We start from the raw sequence: 24,552 nt of genomic DNA on the forward strand, positions 1-24,552 counted from the left end.
TCGAATAGTTTTTTCGCCGCTAGAGGGCGCTATTAATAAAAAAAAAAAAAAAAATCTTCTGGGCGGATTGATATTAGTTTTAGACAGTGTCACTCGGTTCATTCATAAAAATGACCGGATCTAATTTAAAGATGGCGATTTGCTTTTTCTTTGATCGTGGATGACTCTACGTGAAGGAAAACTTTTGTAATCTTTGAACAAATTACGTCAGAAATATCATTGTTTTAACTCCTTAAGGAGATGAGCATAGTTAAATACTTAATTTATGCTGTTTTATGCTGTCTTAATAGAAGTTTCATTAGGATTCAGACAAAACATTCATGTCAGTTGTCGCCCGACGTCCGCGGATATTCGGATATTAAAGAATATCCGGTTACTTGGTTGTAATTACAGAACTATCCGGTTTATAAATAGCTATTCGTGCCCTATGCGGATATCCGGTTAAGAAAAAAAAGGCATTCGCGGTTACGGATAGGAAAACCTATTCGCCATTAACCGGATATTCAAATAATTCGCCCAGGCCTACAAGTAGCACACCCAGCTAAAACAATAAAACGAACCATCTCTACTCTCACTGGTACCCATTTACTTCTAGGTGAAGAGAAGCAATTAGAGTATAAGTGTCATGGTCAAGTATCACGATTGGGACTCGGACCCACACCCTTATGACTATTTAAAACGCTTGAGCCTGTAGCACTCAACTGATGGGCCATACTTCTATTAAATAACTCTTTAAGCTCTTATGCTTCGTGACAAAGAAAAATGGGTCATTTTAAAAACCTTTTATACTCCTGAGTAAACTGACAAAATCATGAGGCTGATTATTCATTTAAGAAGCCGACAGTCTCTGTGAAAACGCTGTCAGAGGAAAGCAAATCAAGTCATCAGTGCCGACATTTTGACGACTTATTTGGCGATCAGTGTTTAAAATTCCATAACTCACGACGAGGTTTCCGGAGGCTTTTACGGGTCGTTGTCAGAAAAGATCTCGTCGCACGATGGGAGGAAGATAAATGGGGTTTTAGAGCCACTGTGTAAACTGAATGGCATTGCGCTTTTTCCACCTTCATTCATAAACTGCAAGTTATCTAAAAAGTCCTTCTGCCTTGGAGTCATGAAACGAGACTCAGACTGAACGGAGGCATCTTACAACATCTTGTCACGATCATCAGATAAGGATGACGATATAGTCTCTTTTCCAAGTACTTTCGGTTTCAATTTTCCCCAAGGACATAAAGTGAGACTACGCATCAAAAGAGGGCGCTCTTATCGAACAAGTTTTGCAGGATTGGTCAGAATGAAAACATCATTGTTTAATAATCGCACTTTTGGTTTATTATTTGATGATGAAGTTCATACAAAACTCTTTTTCTCTGTTAAATATTTCTCTCTGAATTGAAGTCCTGTTCGAGAAAATCATATTTGAAAACTTGTACAAAACCAATAATAATAATATTGCACAACCGCACCTTGTAAACATTACATGGTGCTATAAATGAACAGGTCTCATACTAAAACATAGCTCCACATATCTTGCAGGAACAAATACTGAGCGCTTAGATAAGCCCCTAGGGGTATGATAAAGCGCTATATCAGAACCTAGTATTATTATTACTTTTCAGCCAGAGCCAAGAAATTCAGAAAGAGCATAAAAGCATTTGAAAAATAAACTCACCTCCAGTGACTTGCTCTAAATGAAAGATATTGAAGTCCCAACACGAGAGTCTGTTCAGGAGTTGCTGTGGACAAAATCAAAACGAGAAACTGATGAATATAAACGCAAACTAACCGCAAACTTCAATTCGTGGGCAAAATTGTCACTTTGTGTAGGTGTTATTTATGGTTCCAAGCATGTTCTTGCATGAGAATTCTTACAAAATGCTCATCATTTTATTTAAATTGTTTTCAAAATATATTAGGCCTAGAAAATATAGGAGCCTGAATAAGTGGCAATAATTTAAACAGCGCATAATTCAAACACTAAGTAACAAGTACACCTATGGTGAATTAAATGGAGGCTATTTAAATTTAAAGAGACACTTCTGTATTTATCAAATGCAAAGAAAATAGAATGATCAAGCGTAGGTGTTTAACAAAGACAAGAACTCAATAAAATGTTGTTTACAGTGTCTTGTTTTTTAAAAAATACCAAGTGAACAACAAAAACCAATTATGAAGGAGGTTTACAGAGGCTATTAAATAAGAAGTTCATTCAAACTTTAATGTTAATTTGTTTTGCCTCAGTTTATGTGATAATGATTCATTTTTCATTTTTTTAAAACAGAGTTTACTAAGAAAAACCCAAAAGATGTAATCAAGATAAATTAACTTAAGACAGTTCGAATCCCTTGTGTTAGCAGCGAATATCGCAATGATTTAATAGATGCAATTTTTTCTGAAGCAAAGGTTGTGGGTTCGAATTCCCCCCAAGTGATTAGATTATGGATTTGTTTTTCTTCACAGAACTCGGGAAAGTATACAGTGCTTACCCGTGTGAGGGTTAAAAAAGATACATGTATCGACCATCGTCTACGTCAACCGACCTCCTTTTATCTCAAAGACTTTTACCCCGTTCCGTTATAGATAAAAGGGCAGGAGGTTTAACTTCTAAGGGCTTGAGATAATATCACGTTGATCTTATAATCCCACACTCAAACTCAGATGTTTATTTTACAAGTTGGTCTGCTTAGCCTGACACCCCAGTGGCGCTTTTGCTTTTCACTACCGCACCGTTTTGTTTCTTTCCGTCGAACCTATTGAATGATTTAATCAATTTCCTACAGTAACTCAACAACAAGCGCAAACGTTGTTTCAAGTGGGATTAATTCTGGCCTGCAAACAATTTGCATCCTGTGGCATTTCCATGAATCCATTAAATTCAAACAATAAGGATTAACTCATTTAATAACTAAGTAGATTAGTATTATTATAAAAAATAAAAATTGTTTGAGTAATTTTGCACTAACTGTTTTTTTTTTTTTTTTACCCCATGGCACTCTTGCTTTTGTTCTCACTATGATCCTGCCCAATATAGTGAATTATCCAATTACGATGGTTATGTCATCAGGGTGTGGGTTCGAATCCCGGTCATGACACTTGTGTCCTTGAGCAAGACACACAACTATAATTGCTTCTCTTCACCCAGGGGTAAATGGCAGGCCTAATACTTCATGGAGGCAATGAAGGCGATTGCCTAAATGCCCCCTAGTGATTGCCTTGGTGCCCTTGAAATGTTCCATCATAGGGTACCCTTTACCTAAGGGGAAAATGCCTTGGTGCTCTCGCCCTTTCAAACATGAAACATACAGGCCTGGAATGGATACCAGTGAGGAGCAGATCTGGTTCTTGTGTTTGATTAAGCTTTGTGCGCTACATACTGGGCAGCGCAGGCTGTATACTCCCCAAGTAGCTGAGATGGTTAAAAGGATCAAAATAAATGGCTCAGTGACCAGGGGAGCGCCATCACCATCATTGAGTGACAGTTTTGAGCACTATATAAGACACCACTATGATATCATTATTAACAAATTATAAATACCAAATTTAATGAGGACAGTCATATGGGGAACACAGAGATGCTGTTTTAGATTATAATCCCATGGCTGACTCCAGAAACCAATATTATTTTAAGTGAAAACAGTTTGGCATTTGGCAATGGCTTATACAGCTGCTCCCAATATGCTTATTCTCTTCAAATCAATAAAATAAACAATTTCCATTGGATTAATTGGAACTTCGCATGGTTGATATACAATCTAGTAATAGGTTTGCAGTAACACCATGTACATGAGTAGGAGTTTATATTTTGCATTGTAGATACAATTTAGTAAGGTTTGCATTAGAGTAGAATTTGAAACTTTGCAAGGTGGACAACAAAATATATTAAGAACTGACTGTTGAAGCGTTGAGCCAAAGAGGAACATTTCCCTTAAGGCCATTTTGATTATTCACCCCAAAATTGAAATTTTTGAAAACTCCTCAACCGTTGCAGCTAAAAATATTGTTTTCGTTCGTAAACAAAAAAAGCATTTCCCCCCAGCCAAGTCAAGGCAATTTAGAATTGCAGCTGTATTTGGCTTATCTCCCACCCCCACGAATGCCCCGTTAGTGTGCCACATTAAAATGCAGGGGGGAAACACCTGTAAATACCCTTAGGCTTGTAAGGTCCACAGCAACCCCCCCCCCCCCTGCCTGTAAAATTGCTTTCTGTTTTTGTTTGAGCTGTGTTTGTTTTTAGTGTTGTTTTTTTTTTTTTTTTAAACATAACATCTTGTTTTGGTCTGGCTAACACGTTGGTAAAAACTTGTCCCCAAGGGCACTCTAGGGAACACAAAATGGAGGCAACAATAACAACCCTGTGATGGGGGGGGGGGACCATTGTGATGTATGCAACGCAGCTATGAGTACCGCACTGTGAAAATGTCCTAGGTGCAAGTGAAGTACCGGCAGGAAATGTTGGACCCGTTCTATGCTATATAGTGGATTCAGGAAGCTGGCTGCAGCAATGCGTTGAACAAATATTGTGATTTGGGCATTGAAAGAACCGACCCCCCCAATGATTTTTTTCATCATCGTAAGAACTATGCTATCCGCCTTATCATTTCAGTATGATGGTCTTCAGAACTAACACTACTCAAGCAAAAGAGATCACATCTCCCATGCTGAGTTTCAAAACTTACTAAGAAAAATTTGAAAAAATCGTGAAGTATATGGGAAACTTTTGAAGGGGCACCAAGGCCAAGACCATGGGCAACAAGGGCCTTCGTGGCCTCTGTGTAGTACTGAGCCTTTCCTAGTCAACATTTCTTACTGTTTGTGAGTTATTTTGGGGTTGAACAAAGAATTGACTAAAGTGGGATTCGAATCAACGACCCCCGGATTAACATGCAGGCGCTCTACCAACTGAGCTATCTAGCCCTATATTGCAGTCTCCCTATTTTGGTCAATATCTTTGTTCGGGGGTGCTTTGTTTTGTTTATGAGTTACTTACATTTGTCTGTCCGCAGTACCAGCTGTCCAGGTGAGGTGGGGACTTGGGTGGTATATGATGCGGTGGTTTAGCGGCGGTAGCTGGTTGCCGGCATACCTTGGATACGCTCAGCTCTCTAGAGTGCTTCAGACTGGTCCTCCGTATGCTAATGTCAATGGCTGCGACAAGATAAAGAAAAAAAATGCAGAGTAATTCACATAGTTGTTGAATATCAAACTTCACAATAAGATATCTAGTCACGGAAAAAAATCCTTGCAACGTATCAGGTCACCGAAAATCATTAAGAAAAGAGGTTTGTGATACCCATGGCCGGTCAGCGCAACGTGACTAACCATTGAATTGACGAAACATCAGTTGAGTGAGTAGAAGTATCGTTGACAAGATTCAGATCAAGTAACTTGTGTTTGTATTCCTCGAACCCACATGCATGAACAACATTTTGCTCATAACACTCTCTCTGTTAGTAAAAATTAAAAGCCAACCATGCTCTATACTGGCTTCTACTTAGCAATATTGTCCATGCTTAGCAAATCTGGTGCCAGGTTACTTAAAGAAAGGCCTATCTGACAGTAGGAATTAGGTACTGCCAGACTGAGTCAGTTACGTTTTAACACAGTGAGTAAGGAGAGCCAAATGAACAAATCTGTCGCGATTCCACCCTTTTTCGTGGCTCTCCCGTATTGGTACAACTTGTCCCTGTGTGCCTGCATACGAATACCCAAAAAGGGAAATGAGAAAGTTAACAGTGACTGCATGCGGAGTGTTTAGTTACAATCTAATGACTTCTGAAGTTTGGGACAAATTCAAAAGAGTTCCCTTCAAGTTCTATGTGATACTTTTCAGCTCCTGCTCAGGAAGCAATTATGGTTAAGTGCCTTACTCAAATGCACCAGTGTCATGGCCGGGATTCAAACCCACACTCTGCTGCTGACAACACCAGAGCTTGGATCCGGTGACCTAGACCGCTCAGCAACGACACGCCACATACTTAGACAAATATGGGTTAAGCTTTTAAGAATACTTTCTAAATGTGTATAGCTTGACGTAGGAGGTGGTGTCTACCTAAAGAAGCCAATGGCTTTAAATAATAGGGATCCATCCGGGTGTTTTGAAAGAGCGTAGACGTCCTTGTTTTGTTTTTGTGTACAAAACCAATGGAGACATCCCTAAAAACGGAGCCAAAACTATGGGAAAACAACAACAAGTCCTCGATATACCAGGTCAACTAACATGTTCAAGTACACATGAGTAAATAAATATGCTCACATGGTACAGTTAAAATCTTGATGACCTCATGATGACATCATCGATTTTTGTTTGTTTCCATCAAAACACAGAAGAGGAAAAAATACTCAAAAATCTGTTGTACAGTTTGACGTTGTGCACACTTGGGAATGGCCAAAGATAGTTTTTTTATTGACGTGCAATATCAATAGCCACACAATCTGTGCTGAAACTGCTTCATTGTTTGATGGGAAAGATGGGTACATTGCTTGGAGCAAACAACTCGCAACCTTTCTGAGCACAGAGGACATTTCAGTTCAAACAGTACAGGCGTCAAAAATATTCCAGCAGTGGGTAAGGAGTGAAATAATTGTAGATATTTTAGAGAGAGGAAATACGACTGAGTTCATACACAATTTTCTTCAACTTGTTTTGAAAGAATTCTACAGGTGGAAGAATGGTTTGGTTCCACACTGACAGGCCTGGAATTTCATCTAAGAGAGGGCAAGACCATCAGTTCTAAATGGAACATCTCTAAGTCTATAAAGAAAAAAGTTGCCACGATCTGATCCAACCCTATCAGAGAACGTTGTGTTTTTGTCACTCTTTTAAAGTGGTAGTCTAACTACCTTTGTACCCTCTACCATGAATAAAGTCAACTTCAGCAAGAAATCTGCCATTTACAGGGATTTATTTTCAACCCGTTGATCACAAACCCACAACATCAAATAGTGCTCTTTTACTTTGGTAGTCTCACCACACATAATGAGGTCAACTTCAGCAAGAAATTTCTAGGAATTTTGTTGAACCCGTTAATCACAAACCATCATCTTTGAATGGACTACAAAACAATCCAGGTGAAAAGACATCCCCAAAACAGCTGCCACTAGCTTGTATTTCCGTCCAACAAATTTAGAGATTTTCTTCTAGCATTTCACCCAGGCAACCAACATCAACAGCCTGCTCTCTCCCCCCCCCCCCCTCGGTTCTTAGTAAACACCTTGACACACCCCTGTCTCATTTCAGCATGACTAGATCGCAAATCTGTTTAAGGGTGAACTATTTACTTCTCAGAATTTTGCTTCTTGAAGGGTTGGGGGGAGGGGGGTGGGAATTTGGGAGGAAATTAAAAGTGCATCTTAAAATGTTTTGCATTGGCTGAGAACTTAGAATCAATTTCACTTCAAATATATAGGGGGGATATTGTTGATCTTAGATTGCTACAAAACGAACTCATTCTCACCCTCAGTAAGGAAGGCGTTCAAACTGTGACATCACAGTTGTATTTTATATTTGTACTTAAATAAATATTTTTATATCTAAATGGTTTCCTGTAATTTTAAAAACAGTATATATATTTTCTTATGCTATGTAGTTTTAAACGCAATTCAGCCTCTGGCTGCCAAGTTTGAATGTTTTTTAATAAACCAGTAATAACAAAACAAAAACATAATGCGATATCTGGGCACATGCTGTGATATCCACATCATCGTCAAATCATTTGAAAATGTCAGCCTGTGGGTTTAATAGGATCTGACAGGCCAATGGGAAGAAAAAAGAAGGAAAAAAATGACCTAGGATGATAGCAGCTGGACTGACTAAAAAAGGGTTTTTATATTCAGCTGATTGTCCGACTGGATTAAAGAATAGAACTACATCTTGCAAATGAACTCAACTAATGCATTCAAGAAAAAATTGTTTACAATTACTCTTACCATCAATTATTTTGAAATCATTATCTGGAAAGGAACCACGACGACCATCCGCATACAATGTCAGCTGCTTTGACTTGACACGAACATCACCTGCCGAGAAGAGAGGATAAAAGCAATTCATAATCATACTGACCGAACTGCGACATCAAAATAGATCTTGTGTAAGCAGTTGCGCGCAGAGTAGCGTGCTATTTGTTTGTTTCCCGCCACTAGCAGCACGTATGGCCATTCTAGTATGACAGCTAAAGTGCATGGTCCGCCCCGTGGCGGCTTATCAAATTGATTCAACCACCTTGACATAGATGCGCCGAGCCTTTCATAGGAACCCGATTCATTCAGTGCTAACGCTTCAACAACGCTTTGTCATCAGGAGCACACAGCGAACCTACTGTAGCATGAACACACAAGTAGACTGCACGAACCCAACCCACAGCGTCAATACAACCCTAACCCCCAAACAGTAACAACTTTATCAAAAGACAAGTTTTCCCTTTCAAAAATTTGAAAAGGTGTTGAATGGGATCCTACCCACGGCTAGTCACTATAGCATCACTTTCACCGTGTTATACCCTCTACCAATCACATTAGACCCTGTGTCGCAACAATCGAACGCAGGGTGCTTTGAAAAGAAGTGACTGAGCCCACCCCCCCCCCTCCCCCCATAAACCCCCAAATCGTAGCTTAGTGCAGCATGACTTGTTAGCCCACTAAACGACTCCCGTATAGCAGGTGTTGTCTGATTCTTTCCACCATTCGTCGAGAGCCCTTAAGCCAAAGCGTGGGGGCGCAGTAATTTTCAATAGAATAGAAAAGACCTAAACTTCATTCAATTGGACTGTACCCCCCAAGTGACCGATGAACGGAACAATACCGAACTTGGTCTTGGTGGGAGTTTGGAGGGGGGGGGGGGGGGGGGGTTACAGAAATTCAACTGCAATGTTGAATTTTTATTTGACGCAGACAATAACACAAAGAAGATTACATATTTGAGAATAAAAACGATATCTCTCACATAGTGATTTTACGTACCTGTATGCATGTTTGATATCATATTCAACCCCCCCCCCCCCCCCCCCAAAAAAAAAAAAGGGAAGGAAGTAAAAAAAATACGTAGGTACTACTAATTCCTTTTTCCCACCATGTGTGTGTATGGCGATATGCCACAGCGCTGTTGAGGGGAACACTTCAATATAGTACGGAAACTGCAGCCCGATCTGCTATTAACACTTTGCAGTGAAATCTGGTGCATTTTTGTGGCCACTAGACCAAATCGTACCTGCACGAACTACTGGTATCTGACTTCCTCCTTGCCTCCACCCACACAAACGCTGGGTGGGGGGGGGGGGGGGTGGGGGGGGGGGGTCCTTTGAATTTTGTTTACTACAATACATGCTCCCACCTATAGTTGGGCGATAACAAAAGCCAGTGGTTTCTTTTGTGACAGAGTTCAAATCAGGGTATAAAAGCATTGGCTTTTGAAAATATCGATTCATTTCGGGCTTCTGATTTTCAAAATGGAAATAAATTCCTGGGGGGAATTGAGTGGAAACATTTTTTGGGGCTATAAAACTTGCTTCCTGTAGTTAAAATGATTAACAATGAGTTCTTATTATAGCGGGCTGTCTTAAAATCACAGCGCTCTGACAGAAACAAATCATTTCAGAACATTACAATAAAAGGGATTTATCTACCATTAAAAAAAACCTAGAAATGTAGTGTGTTTAGAAACAAACAAATCACATAACACAGTAAAAAGGATTTATCTACCATAAAACAAAATTAGAAATGTTGGGTTTGTAGAAACAAACATGAGGTGTTCGGACGTTGTGAAGAGCTGGCCAATATTTACAGAGATATCTAATAAAATACCTGGAACATAAAAACCATCAATGATTTTGCTAAGAACGTATATTTTCGAACAGGAGTTTGGATAGGAAGTGAGGTCAAATCAGGTCACACACAAAAATGAAAAAATTCCATACATTAAACTTCGGAAGATAATGCTAAAACTCGAATAAAATATGGTGTTCTCCAGAAATGTATTTTGTAAGAAATGTAGACAGGGTACAAAGAAGCACCCATGACGTAAGAAGAAGTAATCATTTTGAAGTGTGTCTTCAGCAAAATGCTCTCCCTGTCTCTTGAAAGTTTAATTAAGTCTATTTGGTAACACACTGCTCAAGAATTGCAAAGGTGTGGGTTTGAATCCCACCCAAGTAACATGTCTGTAATATTTTTCACAGGGCTCAGGAAAGTACTTGGGAGTATACAGTGCTAACACACAGCGGCGTTAACGGGTAAAATAAAAATTAATACTCTTCATCCTGATGCAAATTTCCATATGCAATGTTGAAGCTCTTAAAGGCAGTGGACACTAATGGTAATTGTCAAAGACTAGTCTTCACAACATATGCATAAAATAACTAACCTGTGAAAATTTGAGCTCAATCGGTCAACGAACTTGCGAGATAATAATGAAAGAAAAAAACACCCATGTCACACAAATTTGTGTGCGTTTAAATGGTTGATTTCGAGACTTCAAGTTCTAAATCTGGGGTATTAAAATCAAATTTGTGGAAAATTACTTCTTTCTTGAAAACTATGGCACTTCAGTGGGAGCCGTTTCTCACAATGTTTTATACCATCAACCTCTCCCCATTACTCATCACCAAGTAAGGTTTTATGCCAATAATTATTTTAAGTAATTACCAATAGTGTACACTGCCTTTAACACAAACAGATACAGCACTCCAAGCAGCTGCACATTAATAAATCTTTTGTTTAGACTCAATACAACATTAAGAATTATCGACACAGCAAACAACAAAATGTATCTAACAATACAAAGACTTGCTGTTGGATATTTTTACTCGGTCAAAGTCAAACATGTGTTCTACAAATGGAATGTTATCGACGTCATCGGCCTTTGATCATTCAATCTCTGTGTGCGTTCAAGCCTTTATAATTAGAATGTGCGCAATGCGAGAAGCCATGTTGTTCCAATCAATGGGTAAACATCTATTGCGTATTTGATGTTACGCATGTCTCTTGGACTAATGTTACGAATTCCAGTCATTTCAACAAGGTATGACTTTTCAGTATTGAAGTCTCCCTTCTTTTTTTACCCTCCCCCCCCCCACACCTGCACGATTCACACATGAATCACGATTCATGTGTATGAATCACGATTCATGTGTGGATTGTTTCTCAGAATCAAATGATTTTCGGGGGGGGGGGGGAGTTTTCCTAAACCCAAATAACTTTGAAGGGAATCTTTTCTCAAAATATTTTATACTATCAACAGCTGCAATGCTTCTCACCAAGTAAGATGTTATTGTCATTGATTTTTGGAGTATTGAGCAATAGCCCTACCTTGAAAACCACTGGGCAGTGGACACCTTTGGTAATTGTCAAAGACCAGGGCCCAATTTTATAGAGCTGCTAAGCACAAGAATTTGCTTAGCATGAATTTTTTTATCCTTGATAAAAACAGGATTACCAACCAAATTTCAACGTGATTTTCAGGATAAGCAAACAACAGCTGAATACCAGTAACAAGCAATATGCAACAAGTGGAAATTTGGTTGGTAATCCTGTTTTTATCAAGAAAGAAATTTCATGCTTAGCAAATTTTTGTGCTTAGCAGCGCTATGAAATTTGGCCCAGTATTCTCACTTGGTGCATCCCATTATGCACTATGTGCACAAAACAAAAAACAAAAAAATCTCTGAAATAATTGACTCAATTGGTCATTGAAAGTGAAAGATAAAAATGAGAGAAAAAACAACGTTGTTGCGTAAATTTGTTTGCTTTCAGATGCCTAAAAAGGCTTAAGACCGGAAGTCTTTTAATATTTGAGTGAGAAATTAACTCTTTCTCAAAAACTATAATAGTTCAGAGGGAGCTGTTTCTCACAACATTTTATACTATTAACAGCTCTCCATTACTCCTTTACCAAGTAAGTTTTTATGAAATAATTATTTTGAGTATTTACCAATAGTTTCCTAAGTGAGCAAACAAAAAATTATTTTAATATCGTGCCTGTCAGCACAGCAGTTAAAACTTTGCGCATTCTTGCATCATACCAAGTATAAACCATAGCTACTCAACTTCCCAAGAGTAAACAACATCAAAATTGACAGAAGAACGTCCCGCAATAAATATTTGCTTCTTTCTAAATGAATAACCCAAAAGTTCAGTATTTGTTGATACATCCAAGGGCAACCACAATGGGGAGGGTCAGGGTGTTAAACACGAACCTTTCTGGGGCAGAGTGTCACAATCCACTCTGAATAGGTTGTAAAGATCTTATAGATAAATATGTTCAACGAATCGTGAATGAATGCAATGATTTTATCACGTTCTCTAAACATGAATGTTATACACAATACATCATTGATTTTTTTTGGGGAGAGTTTAATGTACATTTACCAGCATGTATGCTTCGTTTTTGAAAGGGCAAGGGCACCAAAGTTATTTCCCGTGTCATAGGGCACCCTATGAGGAAATTGTAAATTTCCACTGGAGCATTCTAATACACATCTAATATTTCCCACAAATTGTATATTTCATAACGATCACTAATAACGATAAGTGGACACATAATTATATTGAATTATAATAATATTAATAAATAGCAATCTAAAAGATATTCTATTTGACCCGATTGTAACTTTCATACCAAAGTGCAACTTGTAATTCTCTAGCTACATCTTTGTTCAGGACCATGTGTATTGTCAATTGTGCTTATATGACCGCTTCCAAAACATGTGGTTTCTATTCCGCTTTACCATTTCTGTTTTTTATGACGATTTGAACTTTGTCTTGACGATGAACAGTGCAAGAGTTCAATGTAGATCATTTATCTTGCAAAGCAGATCCAGCTGGATCACCTGTTCTGATTTGCATCATTCTGTTTCGATATTTTCCCCAACATTTTTATTTTTTTCAGGCCTGAAATTACCTGGAGGCCATGACCTGTGTTGCCCCTGGTCTGAGCCCTGGTGCCCTCCAAAAGTTGTCTATAGACATCAGGATTTTCCATTGAAAGTTCCCTCTGCAATATGAAAATGGCCTAGCCGTTAAATCCTGGCCTGTTTGGGGGATTGGACAAATAATTTATTGCCAATCGTAATTGTTATGTTGTTTTTCTTTATCCCCAATGCAAATTTGACACCTATTATTATTTTTTTTTTTTTTATCATAAATTCACATTCATAACCAAGATGTAGTCGCGACAACTCAACAATTAACCAAACATTTTCAAAGCATTTTTTACATCATGAAGTTGAAGTTCAATCATGTTAAATTGCTTGCAACAGACAGCTCAGAATGGAGTAAAATGGAGAATTTGTAAAAAGGCTTTCCTGCCGCAGTGGAGTGAAATAGGCTAGAAAAGAAGATACCTGCGCTATATAACAAGAAATAATCAAAACCATGAAAATCTTCCAGTCGACTGTTTCAAAGTATTCTCTTCAAGTTTTCATTCAAAAGTATTCTCTTCCAAGTTTTCCCTCTTCCAAGTTTTGCCATTGCCCCTTGGTCATTGCCTTGGTGCCCCCTTGAAATGTCCCATTACAAATCTAAAAAATTCCTTCGTACAGCACACACACAAATCAAAAGTGCCTCAAGCTCACATTTTAGAAAGCTGGTTGTCCGGAATGATGTTAATAACAATTGTGCTGTTATGATTTCAACACTGTACACATCTAGTTGTTAATTTAAAACCATTGGAAAAACAAACTTCTAATACCTACGCGAATGTAACACAAGTCACTGAGGATTTGGTAATTACAAAAAAACTGTGACTGGATTGAGTACAGGAGAAATATTACCCCCTTAAAGTCACCTGGAAGTGGTATTTTTTCAAAATAAAGCTTTTGTCACTAATATATGTGTTTTGATGAGTGGAATGTGAATAAACAGTTATCTAAGGTTTTAAAAAATCAGTTATGTTATTTACAAATTTAAGAGTAGACCCCGACCCGAGAGGGCGCTGTTCGTGACGTCAATCGAGGCAGACTTTGCCTGTAATGCGTAGAGTAAACACAATTGCAAAGTACATGTATGGACCAAGTCGTGAGTTTTTTTTTTTTTTCTGGCAATGCCGACCAGGTGTATTGCTGCTGAATGCAGAAAAACACTTTTTGAAATGTACCAACTCACGACTTGGACGTACATGTACTTTGCACGTGTGTTTACTATACGCATTGCAGGCAAAGTCTGCCTCGATTGACGTCACAAAAGGGGTAGGCGGAGTCAGCCCCCCAAACAACTTTGTATATTTTTTAAACATGTAAATCGTGGCAAACAATCACTAAAAAAATTGTTTTATTGTTCCTAAGCATATACTCTTATGTTTGAAAGAAAACAATATTCTATTTCCAGGTGACTTTAAGATTAAAAACACAACTCCAGCCCAGCCAGCATATCATGAGTGTTAACACTTCTTTATCAGACCTGAAGATTCTATCAGTATAAATATGTTTGATGGGTTCACATCCCAGCAGTCTCATTCAAAACTCTAACAGGCTCTACTTTAGAAATCACTTACCTAAAACCTTCATGTCTGATTCCGGAATCAGATGCAGAGCGGAATCGCTCAGCATCTGCTCCTCAGCGACTACCCAAGGTTTCCTCCGACTCTCCCACCCAACAAAAACCTTGTGGCTTAGTGGACACCTAGTCGCCCCAGCTTCGTGGAGAGCAAAGCTCCCTCCTACAAGTAGACTACTGTGCTCGACGCCACCGTTAACCAGAAATTGTTTTAAGACCTCAGCGGGATTTGTCATTTCCACGGGACGTCCAGGATGGCTGGATAAACACTGTAGGCTGTGCTCTCTGACATTTTTGATATGGTGTAGAAGATTTCGGTGGTACTCAAGGAGCTGTCGACGCAATAAGCACTTCTTGTTTGTTCGGCTTTTTTTATCTCTAGTGAGGTTGGAAGGGGGGGGGTTGAGGTGTATAGAATAAAATCCTGAGGCTTGGCAGTCAGGGTGAATCTATTAACACTTCTCACATGAATGCCGTATTACTTGCTCTTGGCAACGTCAACGTCATGCACAACAGCTAGACTTATTGAAAGGGATGATCAATACAAATAATGCACCTCGTGTAACCACTAGCTGTAGAAAACACAATCAGCTGATAGTCAATGTTAACGTAGCATGACATCATTGTTCAAAGAAAGAATGAAAAACCCTCTTCGATAACAACTCATCCAGGTTTCGACTGAGTGTTCAAAGCTCAGAATTCTGTCAAACAAAAGATTACAACCGGTGCGTGTTGATAGATGACCTGAAACACACAGTTAGTCTGCGTGTGAGTGTAGCACAGTCAACCGTTTCTCACAATCTGACAAGTCGTAAAACCCAACAGAAGCCTTTTCGATCTGGGTAGAATCTCACTCTTTCCCCAAAACCACGTCAGCAGTGACAACCACCCAGAAAAGACACTGTTGAAGTCTTTTTGTTAGACGAGCCACCGACTGAGCTCGGGATGCGATTGTCAACAACGAAACTAGATTCACAAAGAAAAAAACCCTTATCCAATGCCTGATGTCATACCAAAGACTACGTGCTGCAAACACGTCACACGAGCTTCGCACCCTATTGTTACTCCCATCTTCGCTAGATCGGGTCAACGTCTCTCTTGGACTTTTCTCATTGTGCAACCCAGAAATCCCATGCCTCTGAACTTTGAACGGCTAGAGTCAATACATATATATATTTTTGTGTGAAATACATATATGGGTAAATCGAGGAGGAGATAATGGTGTGTGTTTCAGAAATTCTGAGAGATGACGCCAATCGGTATTTCCCAACAACAACATCACGACAGACGGATATTAAACACAGGCTCAAAAGATATTGATTGACAACCAATGCTTTTGTATGGTTTAATATCAATGGACACATTTCAAATGAAACTAGAACCCAAGATAAACAACTTTATTTCTTCAACTTTCTGTCCTAAAAACCCCCAAAATAAAACAAAATTGTTGTACAACTTTTGACATTCACTAACTTGTAACTCTGTCAATGTAGGCAAAAACTTAATCCCATTTCAGTGTAAACTTGTTTACTCAACAACTTTTACAAAAAAATGTCCATTTGGGAATTTAGGGACAGCTACACTGACGTCAACAACAAAAAAGTTTTGAAGGAAGATAATGTGACACAATTATGCCAAATTAACAAATATTCAAAGATGGGAAACGTCAAAACTCTTTTGTTTCTGACAGATTAGCAGTTTGACCACAAAACAGAAACAATTTCTCTTTATGGTGTAATTACGAGGTTGACTCCCGACTACCATTATTCTTGTTTACGTACATGAGACACAGATGGGGGCTACTTGCCTATGATAATGCATGGCAACAATTACCATAACGCGTTAGTGAAAACAATCATAGACGAATCCCCTTACTCATGCAAAAAAAACAGAAGAAAAACAAAACAAAGAAAGCAATCCTTGTTGGGTGTTTTGACAATGTTTTGATAATATTTGCAGATAATTTGCACACACCGACGTCATCCATGACTGCGTGTGAAGTTTACGATGATACGTCACCTGATATGGTGCACGTAATTTCTTGAAAGAAAAAAAAGTTGGGGAGGTATAATGAAAGGTGTTTACAACATAGACTGTTAACAATAAGAGTGAGAACGAAAAGGTTAGGGGGGGGGGGGTGAGGTGAGTCTACTGGAAATGGCAATGGAGTGGGAGGGTGGTTTGAGAATGGGAAAGAAGATGAAGAAGGAAGGGAAGTAGACAGTAAAGTTCTCCATTTAAAGACACTGAACACTATTGGTAATTGTCAAAGACCAGTCTTCTCACTTGGTGTATCTCAACATATGTATAAAATAACAAACCTGTGAAAATTTGAATTCAATTGGTAGTCGAAGATGCGAGATAATAGTGAGGGGGGGGGGGAACACCCTTGCTGAGTGAGACCTCAAAATCTAATTCTGAGGTCTCAAAATCAAATTCGTGGAAAATTACTTCTTTCTCGAAAACCAGGTAACTTCAGAGGGAGTCATTTCTCACAATGTTTTATACTACAAACAGCTTTCCATTGCTCGTTACCAAGTAAGTTTTGATGCTAATCATTATTTTGAGTAATTACCAAAAGTGTCTACTGCCTTTAAACACCTGAAGATCAGTTAAAAAAATCTCTCCAATTGGTCCGGCTGGTTAGTTCAGAGTTGTAAAGCATCCCAATCTCATATGGACTACAGGAAACACTCTTGCATAGCAAAATATTTTGACTGAACAGATTTTGAATAGCATTTCTCTATACTATCAGGGAAATCATTCACCGGACTAGTCCAAAATTCCTCCTTTGGGATCAAATGAAAAAATGTTGTAGAAATATCTAAATCCCTTAAAGGAACACGTTGCCTTAGACCGGACGAGTTGGTCAAAACAAAAGCGTTTGTAACCGTTTTTTATAAAATGCATATGGTTGGAAAGATGTTATAAAAGTAGAATACAATGATCCACACAAGTTTGCCTCAAAATTGCGTGGTTTTCCTTCTACTGTGCGAACTAACATGGTCGGCCATTTATGGGAGTCAAAATTTTGACCCCCATAAATGGCCGACGTGTTAGTCGACGAGCTAAAAGGAAAACCACGCAATTTCGAGGCATGTTTGTGTGGATCATTGTATTCTACTTTTACAACATCTTTCTACCCATATGCATTTTATAACAAACGGTTACAAACGCTTTCAAAGACCAACTCGACCGATCCAAGGCAACGTGTTCCTTTAATGAAAAATTACCTAATCACAAGGCCATGGACAGCCACCTCAAGGTGAGGGCTTCACATACACTTACATTGGAGGAAGAAGAAGAACTGATTTGGGCTGTCAACCCAAATCAACTGCCACCAGGGGTAAGTTGGCAGTTTACTCCTCTACATGTAGGGCTGAAGTACAAACAACATGAGGTCCCCGATTGTAGGTTACCCACTTGTGTGCAAGTGACATTTTCTGCGAAGTTCCAGAGAGTTGAATGTTAACTTACCTAGCATGCGAACATAGATGGCTGCCTTGTCTGTCCTGTCAAATGATATGCCTCCCCTCCTCTGTAAATCAGAAAAAAACAAGAGGCGAAACTTTAGATAAATTTGGTCTATTAATAATAATACTACACATAGTTTCTAACATGTACACTGTACAAGTACATGGTGTATATAATAATGCTTTATCACATCCCCTAGGGGGGTATCAAATCGCTCAGTATTTTTTATGTGGAGCTTTGCTTTTATAGTATGAAACATACATTGGATTGCATATAAATTAGTTATGGCAGTATATTCAGACATCTCTATTAGTGTTTTGAGAGGAGACTACAGGTTGTCTGAAAATCGAGCTGAGATGCAGCCCTGCCTCACACCATCTACAAGTTCATAAATACATTGAGCGCCATTAAGGAGTTGCGATAGATCGCTGCGATTAAGTGGATCTACGGTTTGTTCAGCTGACTTGCGGTTAACGGGGCACTGTCCGGGGACCAACACCCAATAGAGTTTCAGGCCTGATTCCTCACGGAGGCAACAGAAGAATTGCCTCTGTGCCCCTCTTTGGTCATTGCCTTGGTGCCCTTGAAATGCGCCAGTAAAAATTAACACTTTCCTCATAGGGTGCCCTTTACCAAGGCGAAAATAATTGCCTTGGTGCCATATTGCCCCTTTCATAAACGAGCATACAGTCCTGAGACTTTTACCATCATCTTGAGTCATGCCCCCTGTCTTCAACCGTGATACTGTATTCTTGTTCCAATCTCACCATACATGGGCCGGTCTATTTTGTCCCAACCAGTCTTTGTTCCATGTGTTATAAATTTAACTAGGAAGCGAACACACAATGGTTGTATCACTAACGCAATGGTGAATAAACATGACATTTGCAAAGTGAAATCCAGAGGGAATCGTGACGTTAACCATCTCACATAATATGTTTGGCGCGTGAAAGTGTTCATATTGTTTGTCCAAAGTGTTTTTTTCTTATTGTTCCCACTTTTCCAAGGTCTTACTCTACTCCTACAGGAGCTATTGAATGTGCACGTAGACAATTAGTCAACGTAATTACCATTTCTACGAACTTTCTTATTTGTATGTTAATCCCGCATCATTGATTTCCTTAATTTTGACAAGCGACCTCGGCATGTTTAGTCTTTGAGGACACAACGCACCACGTCATGATGGGACCGACAGCATGCATAAATAAAATGCTTTGATTGTCCATGCTGAATGCAACAGTTTCAACTGTCTTAAGTAGGCAAGTATTGGGGGGGGGGGGGGAGAGCAAAGCAAATTTTGGCCCAATTTTAAGGTTAAGATTAAAAGTTGAAGTTATACTTTGACTGATATGACCTAATTAGTACAAAGTCATACTGTTGAATGAAACGTTTTGACCGACTACAATGGTTTTGACCGACTACAATGGTTTTGAAGCAGATGATTGAAAACTTGACCAAACTAACTGCGGGGTTTGCCCCCACCCCCTTCCCTCCCTACTGGCTATGCTCTATGGTCTAAAGCACAAGTTTTATTTAAGGGCAAGTCTTCAGCCTGCAATATTTCTAACTTTATAAGGTCTCAGCTTCAAAGAAAACATTCCGATACCAAATAAATTAGGTGTTTGTAATGCGCCGAATCAATCTAAAAAGATGTTCAAGGCGCAGCAGAGACAATCCATAGCTTTAAATCTCTATTTTGGTATTTATGGTTTCATCTCCTTTTTCCTTGAAATGATAACAAGTAGATTTTTCACACAACCTCAGTCGGAACTCAACTATGCCACAGACGTCGTGTTTTTTTTTTTCCAGTTTGAAGTGGTGAGGCTACCTTACACCCAGCATTTATATTCTGCCCAGCAAGTGCCTCTTTATTGATTAATCAATGTTATGCTTGTGTTGATTGTGCCTGTACTATGCATGGTTACTGGCTTCATTAGCCATACAATGAATGATTCCAATTGCACTTATGTCCTGTACGTGTTACATCAAAAGGGAAGGAGGGGCGAGGGAAGATCGCCCCAAGGACGCCCGGTCGCCTACTGCCTAAATGAAAGCCAATGGGGGAGGGGTGGATTTTGAAGGGCGTGAATATTGCATTGTAATGAAGAGTTGCATCAGGGTTGAATGAAGGACCTCTTTCTTGGGTGGGTTGGGGAGAGGGGTGTTGTGATGAAGGAAGAAAACAGTGGAGAGATAAGGCCTGATACTTCACGGAGGCAATGGAGGCGATTGTGCCCCCCCTGGTCATTGCCTTGGTGCCCTTCAAATGCACCATTAAAAAATTTACAATTTCCTCATAGGGTGGTGGCCTTTACGAAGGAGAAAATGCTTTGATGCACTTGCCCTTTCAAAAACGAAGCATACAGGCCTGAGAGAGAATTTCATTTATTTTTACTTTGGATGTACATGTAGCACGCCTCATAAACGTAATTCAGAACCTAATCTAAGTCACTCCTATCACTCAGGAGTCCATCACACACAGTAAATCATTGAAATGCATTAGAAGCAATGAACAAGTAAGCCAGCCCAGACCATTGAGAAAGAACCGGCCAGACCAAGTTAGAATTTTAGAGTTTTACTGGTCAGTAGAGTATTTGTTATGGAGGGCATTAAAGGAACACGTTGCCTTGGATCGGACGAGTTGGTCCTAAAAAGCATTTGTAACTGTTTTTTATAAAATGCACATGATGTTGTAAAAGTAGAATACAATGATCCACACAAACATGCCTCGAAATTGCACGGTTTTCCTTTTACCTCGTCGACTAACACGGGCGGCCATTTATGGGAGTCAAATTTTTGACCCCCATAAATGGCCGACCGAGTAAGTTCGCGCTGTAAAAGGAAAACCACGCAATTTCGAGACAAACTTGTGTGGATAATTGTATTCTACATTTAAAACATCTATCCAACCATATGCGTTTTATAAAAAACGGTTACAAACGCTCATTTATCGACCAACTCGTCCGATTCAAGGCAACGTGTTCCTTTAATGAAAATGACAAGGAGATTACAGATGAACTGTAACACCACCACAACACGTTTAAAAGCTGATGATGCCTGGGAGCCAAAAACAAACTTCTAAATTTCACTTTGAATTTTCATTGAGATTTATAAAACATTTTAAGGTAACTTAAGTTCTCTTTCCAAAACCTACATTTGTTTTTTGTCAGAGGGATCAAGATATCCTTGTGGTTTATTATTTGAAACAAAACATCCATATATAATCACAGTATACACACAGGGGCATGCTATCCAAATAAACATTAACAAATAATCCATGAAAACAATCAGCGACGTTACATTTCCATCAAAGATGAAGTGTACATGTAACCAGCAATGACATCGGTCCCCAGGGCTTTGTTAAGACGGATCAACGTTTTCCATTAAACTCGCTATCGAGTTCAATTTTAATGCCTAAAAAGCACTTTGGCTCAGCATTGCTGTATTCATTAGTGTAATGTTGTGTGACTTGGCTACGCTAAGATGCTCCTAAAGGCATGTACGTTGATGAGAATTATACCTTTAAAGGGGTGAAGCGAAAAATGTTAAAAAACATATTATGTTGGGAAAGTAACTCACTCGGGGAGCGTTTTCGTCCAGGAATTTTGCATAGCAAAACAATTAGCCTGAACTTATAATAGATGTTAAATTTGCATCGGGGATAAAGAATATTAATTTTGGTTTTTACCCATACACCGATGTGTGTTAGCACTGTATACTCAGTACTTTCCCGAGTCCTGTGAAAGAATATCACAGGCATGTTACTCGGGTGGGATTCGAACCCACGACCCTTGCAATTCTAGAGCAGTGTCTTACCAACTAGACTACCGAGGTTGCCGGCAGCTAGAGGCAGTTCGAATCCTATGTTTTGGCAGCGGGTACCGCAACGATATAATAGCCTGAACTTATTTTGTGCAAACTGAATACCAAAACATTGAATAGCAAATTGTGATTTTTGAGTAGCAACTTATACATTTTGTGTTGCAATTAGCAATTTGCTATAAGGGAAATTGTTCCCTGTCGCTGAATACATGTGTATTCTCTTTAATGTTCACACCCCCAATACAGTATTATATAGGTTGCTTTACAGGTTTCCCATATGTACTTGTCTTGGGGAAAAAAAAACTTGACTGTCTCTTTAAGATCTCGTCTCATGCCTTTTAAGTCTCATCTGAGAATCTGAGATGATTAAAACAAATCCATGACAGTATTAAGCCCGAGGAGCTGTAACTGGGGACCACGGAATCCATAAGTGGCCGATGATTACAACCAAATTTAACGCAGTTGCTCACGAGAGAAAAACATCGCTTTTTACCATAATTAAGACTAAAATATGAGAACAAATCTGAGTATGTTAAAAAAGGAGGATGGTTCAACAAGGTACCGATAATAAATACAGGAGAGGATAATTTACTAAAGCTGCTACACAGACAAAAGAGACCCAATAGTGTCCACTGCCTTTAAGACCCAAGCCTTCCAACGGACAAACTTCATCCCCACAAGAACTCTTTTACTTTAATTTTGAATTTGTTCAAATTTGACGAGACAGAATTGCAATATCACCAGAGAATACCATTGTACTTAAGAAACTCAACAGGACCGATACAAAAAATATCCGATCGAGATATTCTCTGGAGTACTTCCCAGTCGAGTCAGCAAAGAGATTGGATGTGAAAGGTTCTTAAGCATATTTGATTAGCAGGCAATCAAAAAGAGTGCATACAAACAAAACTGATGTTGAAAATTGCTGACTCGGTTTTAAGGTACAGCAATATGTTGGACAGCTTCCACAAGTGTGTTTGTTCCTAAACCTATATGAAACATGAGCAATAATGGAGTTTTTTTTCAAGGGTCAATTGTTTACCCAGTGTGTTGTTTCCCAGTTTCATTTCAATCTTTGTTTGCCCGTTTCCTCATTTGGAATTAATGATATAACAGAAACAATAGCGAGATAAAGAAATCCTGATTATGTCTTGATTTTTTGTGGAAGCTATGGAGGCACAGAATGTATGTTTTTGTCTATTTTTTGTGTCACCGGATGCTACTTTGTTTAGAAGAATCTTGAGGAAAAGAATTAACGCAAGCCTTTTCAAAACTGGTACAAATTAATATTAGAAATACATCCAGAAAATATGCTGTGAAAACCACAGACTTAAAATTTACATTATTTTTTGTTTTTGTTTAAAGGGTTGTATCTGTTACTTTCAAATCTTACTACATCTCATTTATTTATTTCTCTGGTTGTTTATTCATGTCTTTACAAGATAGAAGTTCAAAATTTTCCCTACATAAGCTGTTGATGTGGCGTAGTGTCAACAATGAATGACAATTCTAAATTACCCTTGTTCAGTTCTACTTAACCCCTCTTTTTAAAGCATCCTTGATCCGCCTCCAGTAACTAGGTCCTCATGTAACAAAATCAATATAATGGTTTTTCCAGCCGAAACGTCTGCAATTATTCCGGTCACACCTTAGAAACCACACCGAGGCCCTCGATCTATCTGGCCAAGCTTCAACCTCAAACATCCCTGCTAAGGTACCGAGGAGTAGGAACGAAACGCAGAAGCTAGTTAGATTTCAGTGCTATGGGGCACTGCGGAACTTCGGTGTAGTCTCCTTGAGTTTGCAATCAATGTTCCCTACAGTTTTACAATCAATGAATGGCAATAAAGAATGCAGGAGGCGATAACGGCAGGGTCATGAGAGGAATTGGCAATTGTGCTGAGCCATTTTACTTTCCAATCGTACACAAGGCTGAATTTATAGCTGGATTGCAAACCCACTTTACACCTAATAAGACTCAAGAACTGGCATTAAATCATGTCTAGATCCAGCCTCTTAGGATAAAACCAGGCTTAGTTTCATAAAGCTGCTTAAGCAAAAGATAATGCTTGACAATGTTCTGCTAAGCAAAAATAAGGAGGATAACAGTCACATACTGTACATGCTATTGATGCATTTTGGCCGGTAACTGTATCCTGTGCCCATTTTCACAGAGTTGCTTAAGCAGAACATATTGCTTAACAATCTTCTGCTAAGCACAAATGAGCAGAATACCAGTCACAGATTGTACATGTGACATTGTAGTTTGGTTGGTTACTGTAGTCTGGTAAGCATAAATATTGTTGTTCTTAGCTGCTTTTTGTTTCCATGGACCTAAGTCCAGGGGAACACAACAATGGCCGTACAAAAGCACTGCAAACTCACCATTTAAGATGGCAATTGGCGTAAGTCCAACATTATTAAAAGTAAATTTGAAAAAGCTATTCTGCTTCAAAGTTAAACACCAGACCGGACCAACAATCAGAACAAACATTCATTTAACATCTTTTTTACAAGTAGATGAACACTTATTCATGTGGAACCGAGTCATCAATCAGGCAGGGGGAGTCTAGTAATTGGAAGGCCGTGCATCATGCCTCAGTAAATGTAAGAATTCACCTAATTGCATCAATCGTTCTAGATTTCTCCCCGGTTGCCATGGAAATGGTTGTCTTTTCTGTAATGTATGGAATGTCATGGTTGCGGCCTTTTTTCATCTTTTTCTTGTGAGGAGTGTGTGTGCGTGTGGGTAAATTTGATTGGAAATTCTTG

At 39.0% G+C, this 24,552-nt stretch overlaps 1 protein-coding gene across 3 annotated transcripts in view; it reads right to left on the reverse strand.

Annotated features, from left to right (window-relative positions):
- Positions 1-24,552, reverse strand: part of LOC139952490 (uncharacterized) — a 100,781-nt gene that overhangs the window by 12,979 nt on the left and 63,250 nt on the right. For 2 of the 3 annotated variants that reach the window (XM_071951631.1, XM_071951632.1), the window contains exons 2-5: positions 17,962-18,022; positions 7,930-8,019; positions 4,991-5,148; positions 1,676-1,739 (exon numbers count right to left, since the gene is read on the reverse strand). In XM_071951631.1, the coding sequence (XP_071807732.1) occupies positions 1,676-1,739; positions 4,991-5,148; positions 7,930-8,019; positions 17,962-18,022 (373 nt within the window). Of the gene's footprint in view, positions 1-1,675; positions 1,740-4,990; positions 5,149-7,929; positions 8,020-14,482; positions 14,830-17,961; positions 18,023-24,552 lie in introns of those variants that run through there. The other variant, XM_071951630.1, reaches the window with a different exon arrangement.

Source organism: Asterias amurensis, chromosome 20 (genome assembly GCF_032118995.1).
Source record: "Asterias amurensis chromosome 20, ASM3211899v1".
Classification (NCBI taxonomy): Eukaryota; Metazoa; Echinodermata; class Asteroidea; order Forcipulatida; family Asteriidae; genus Asterias; species Asterias amurensis.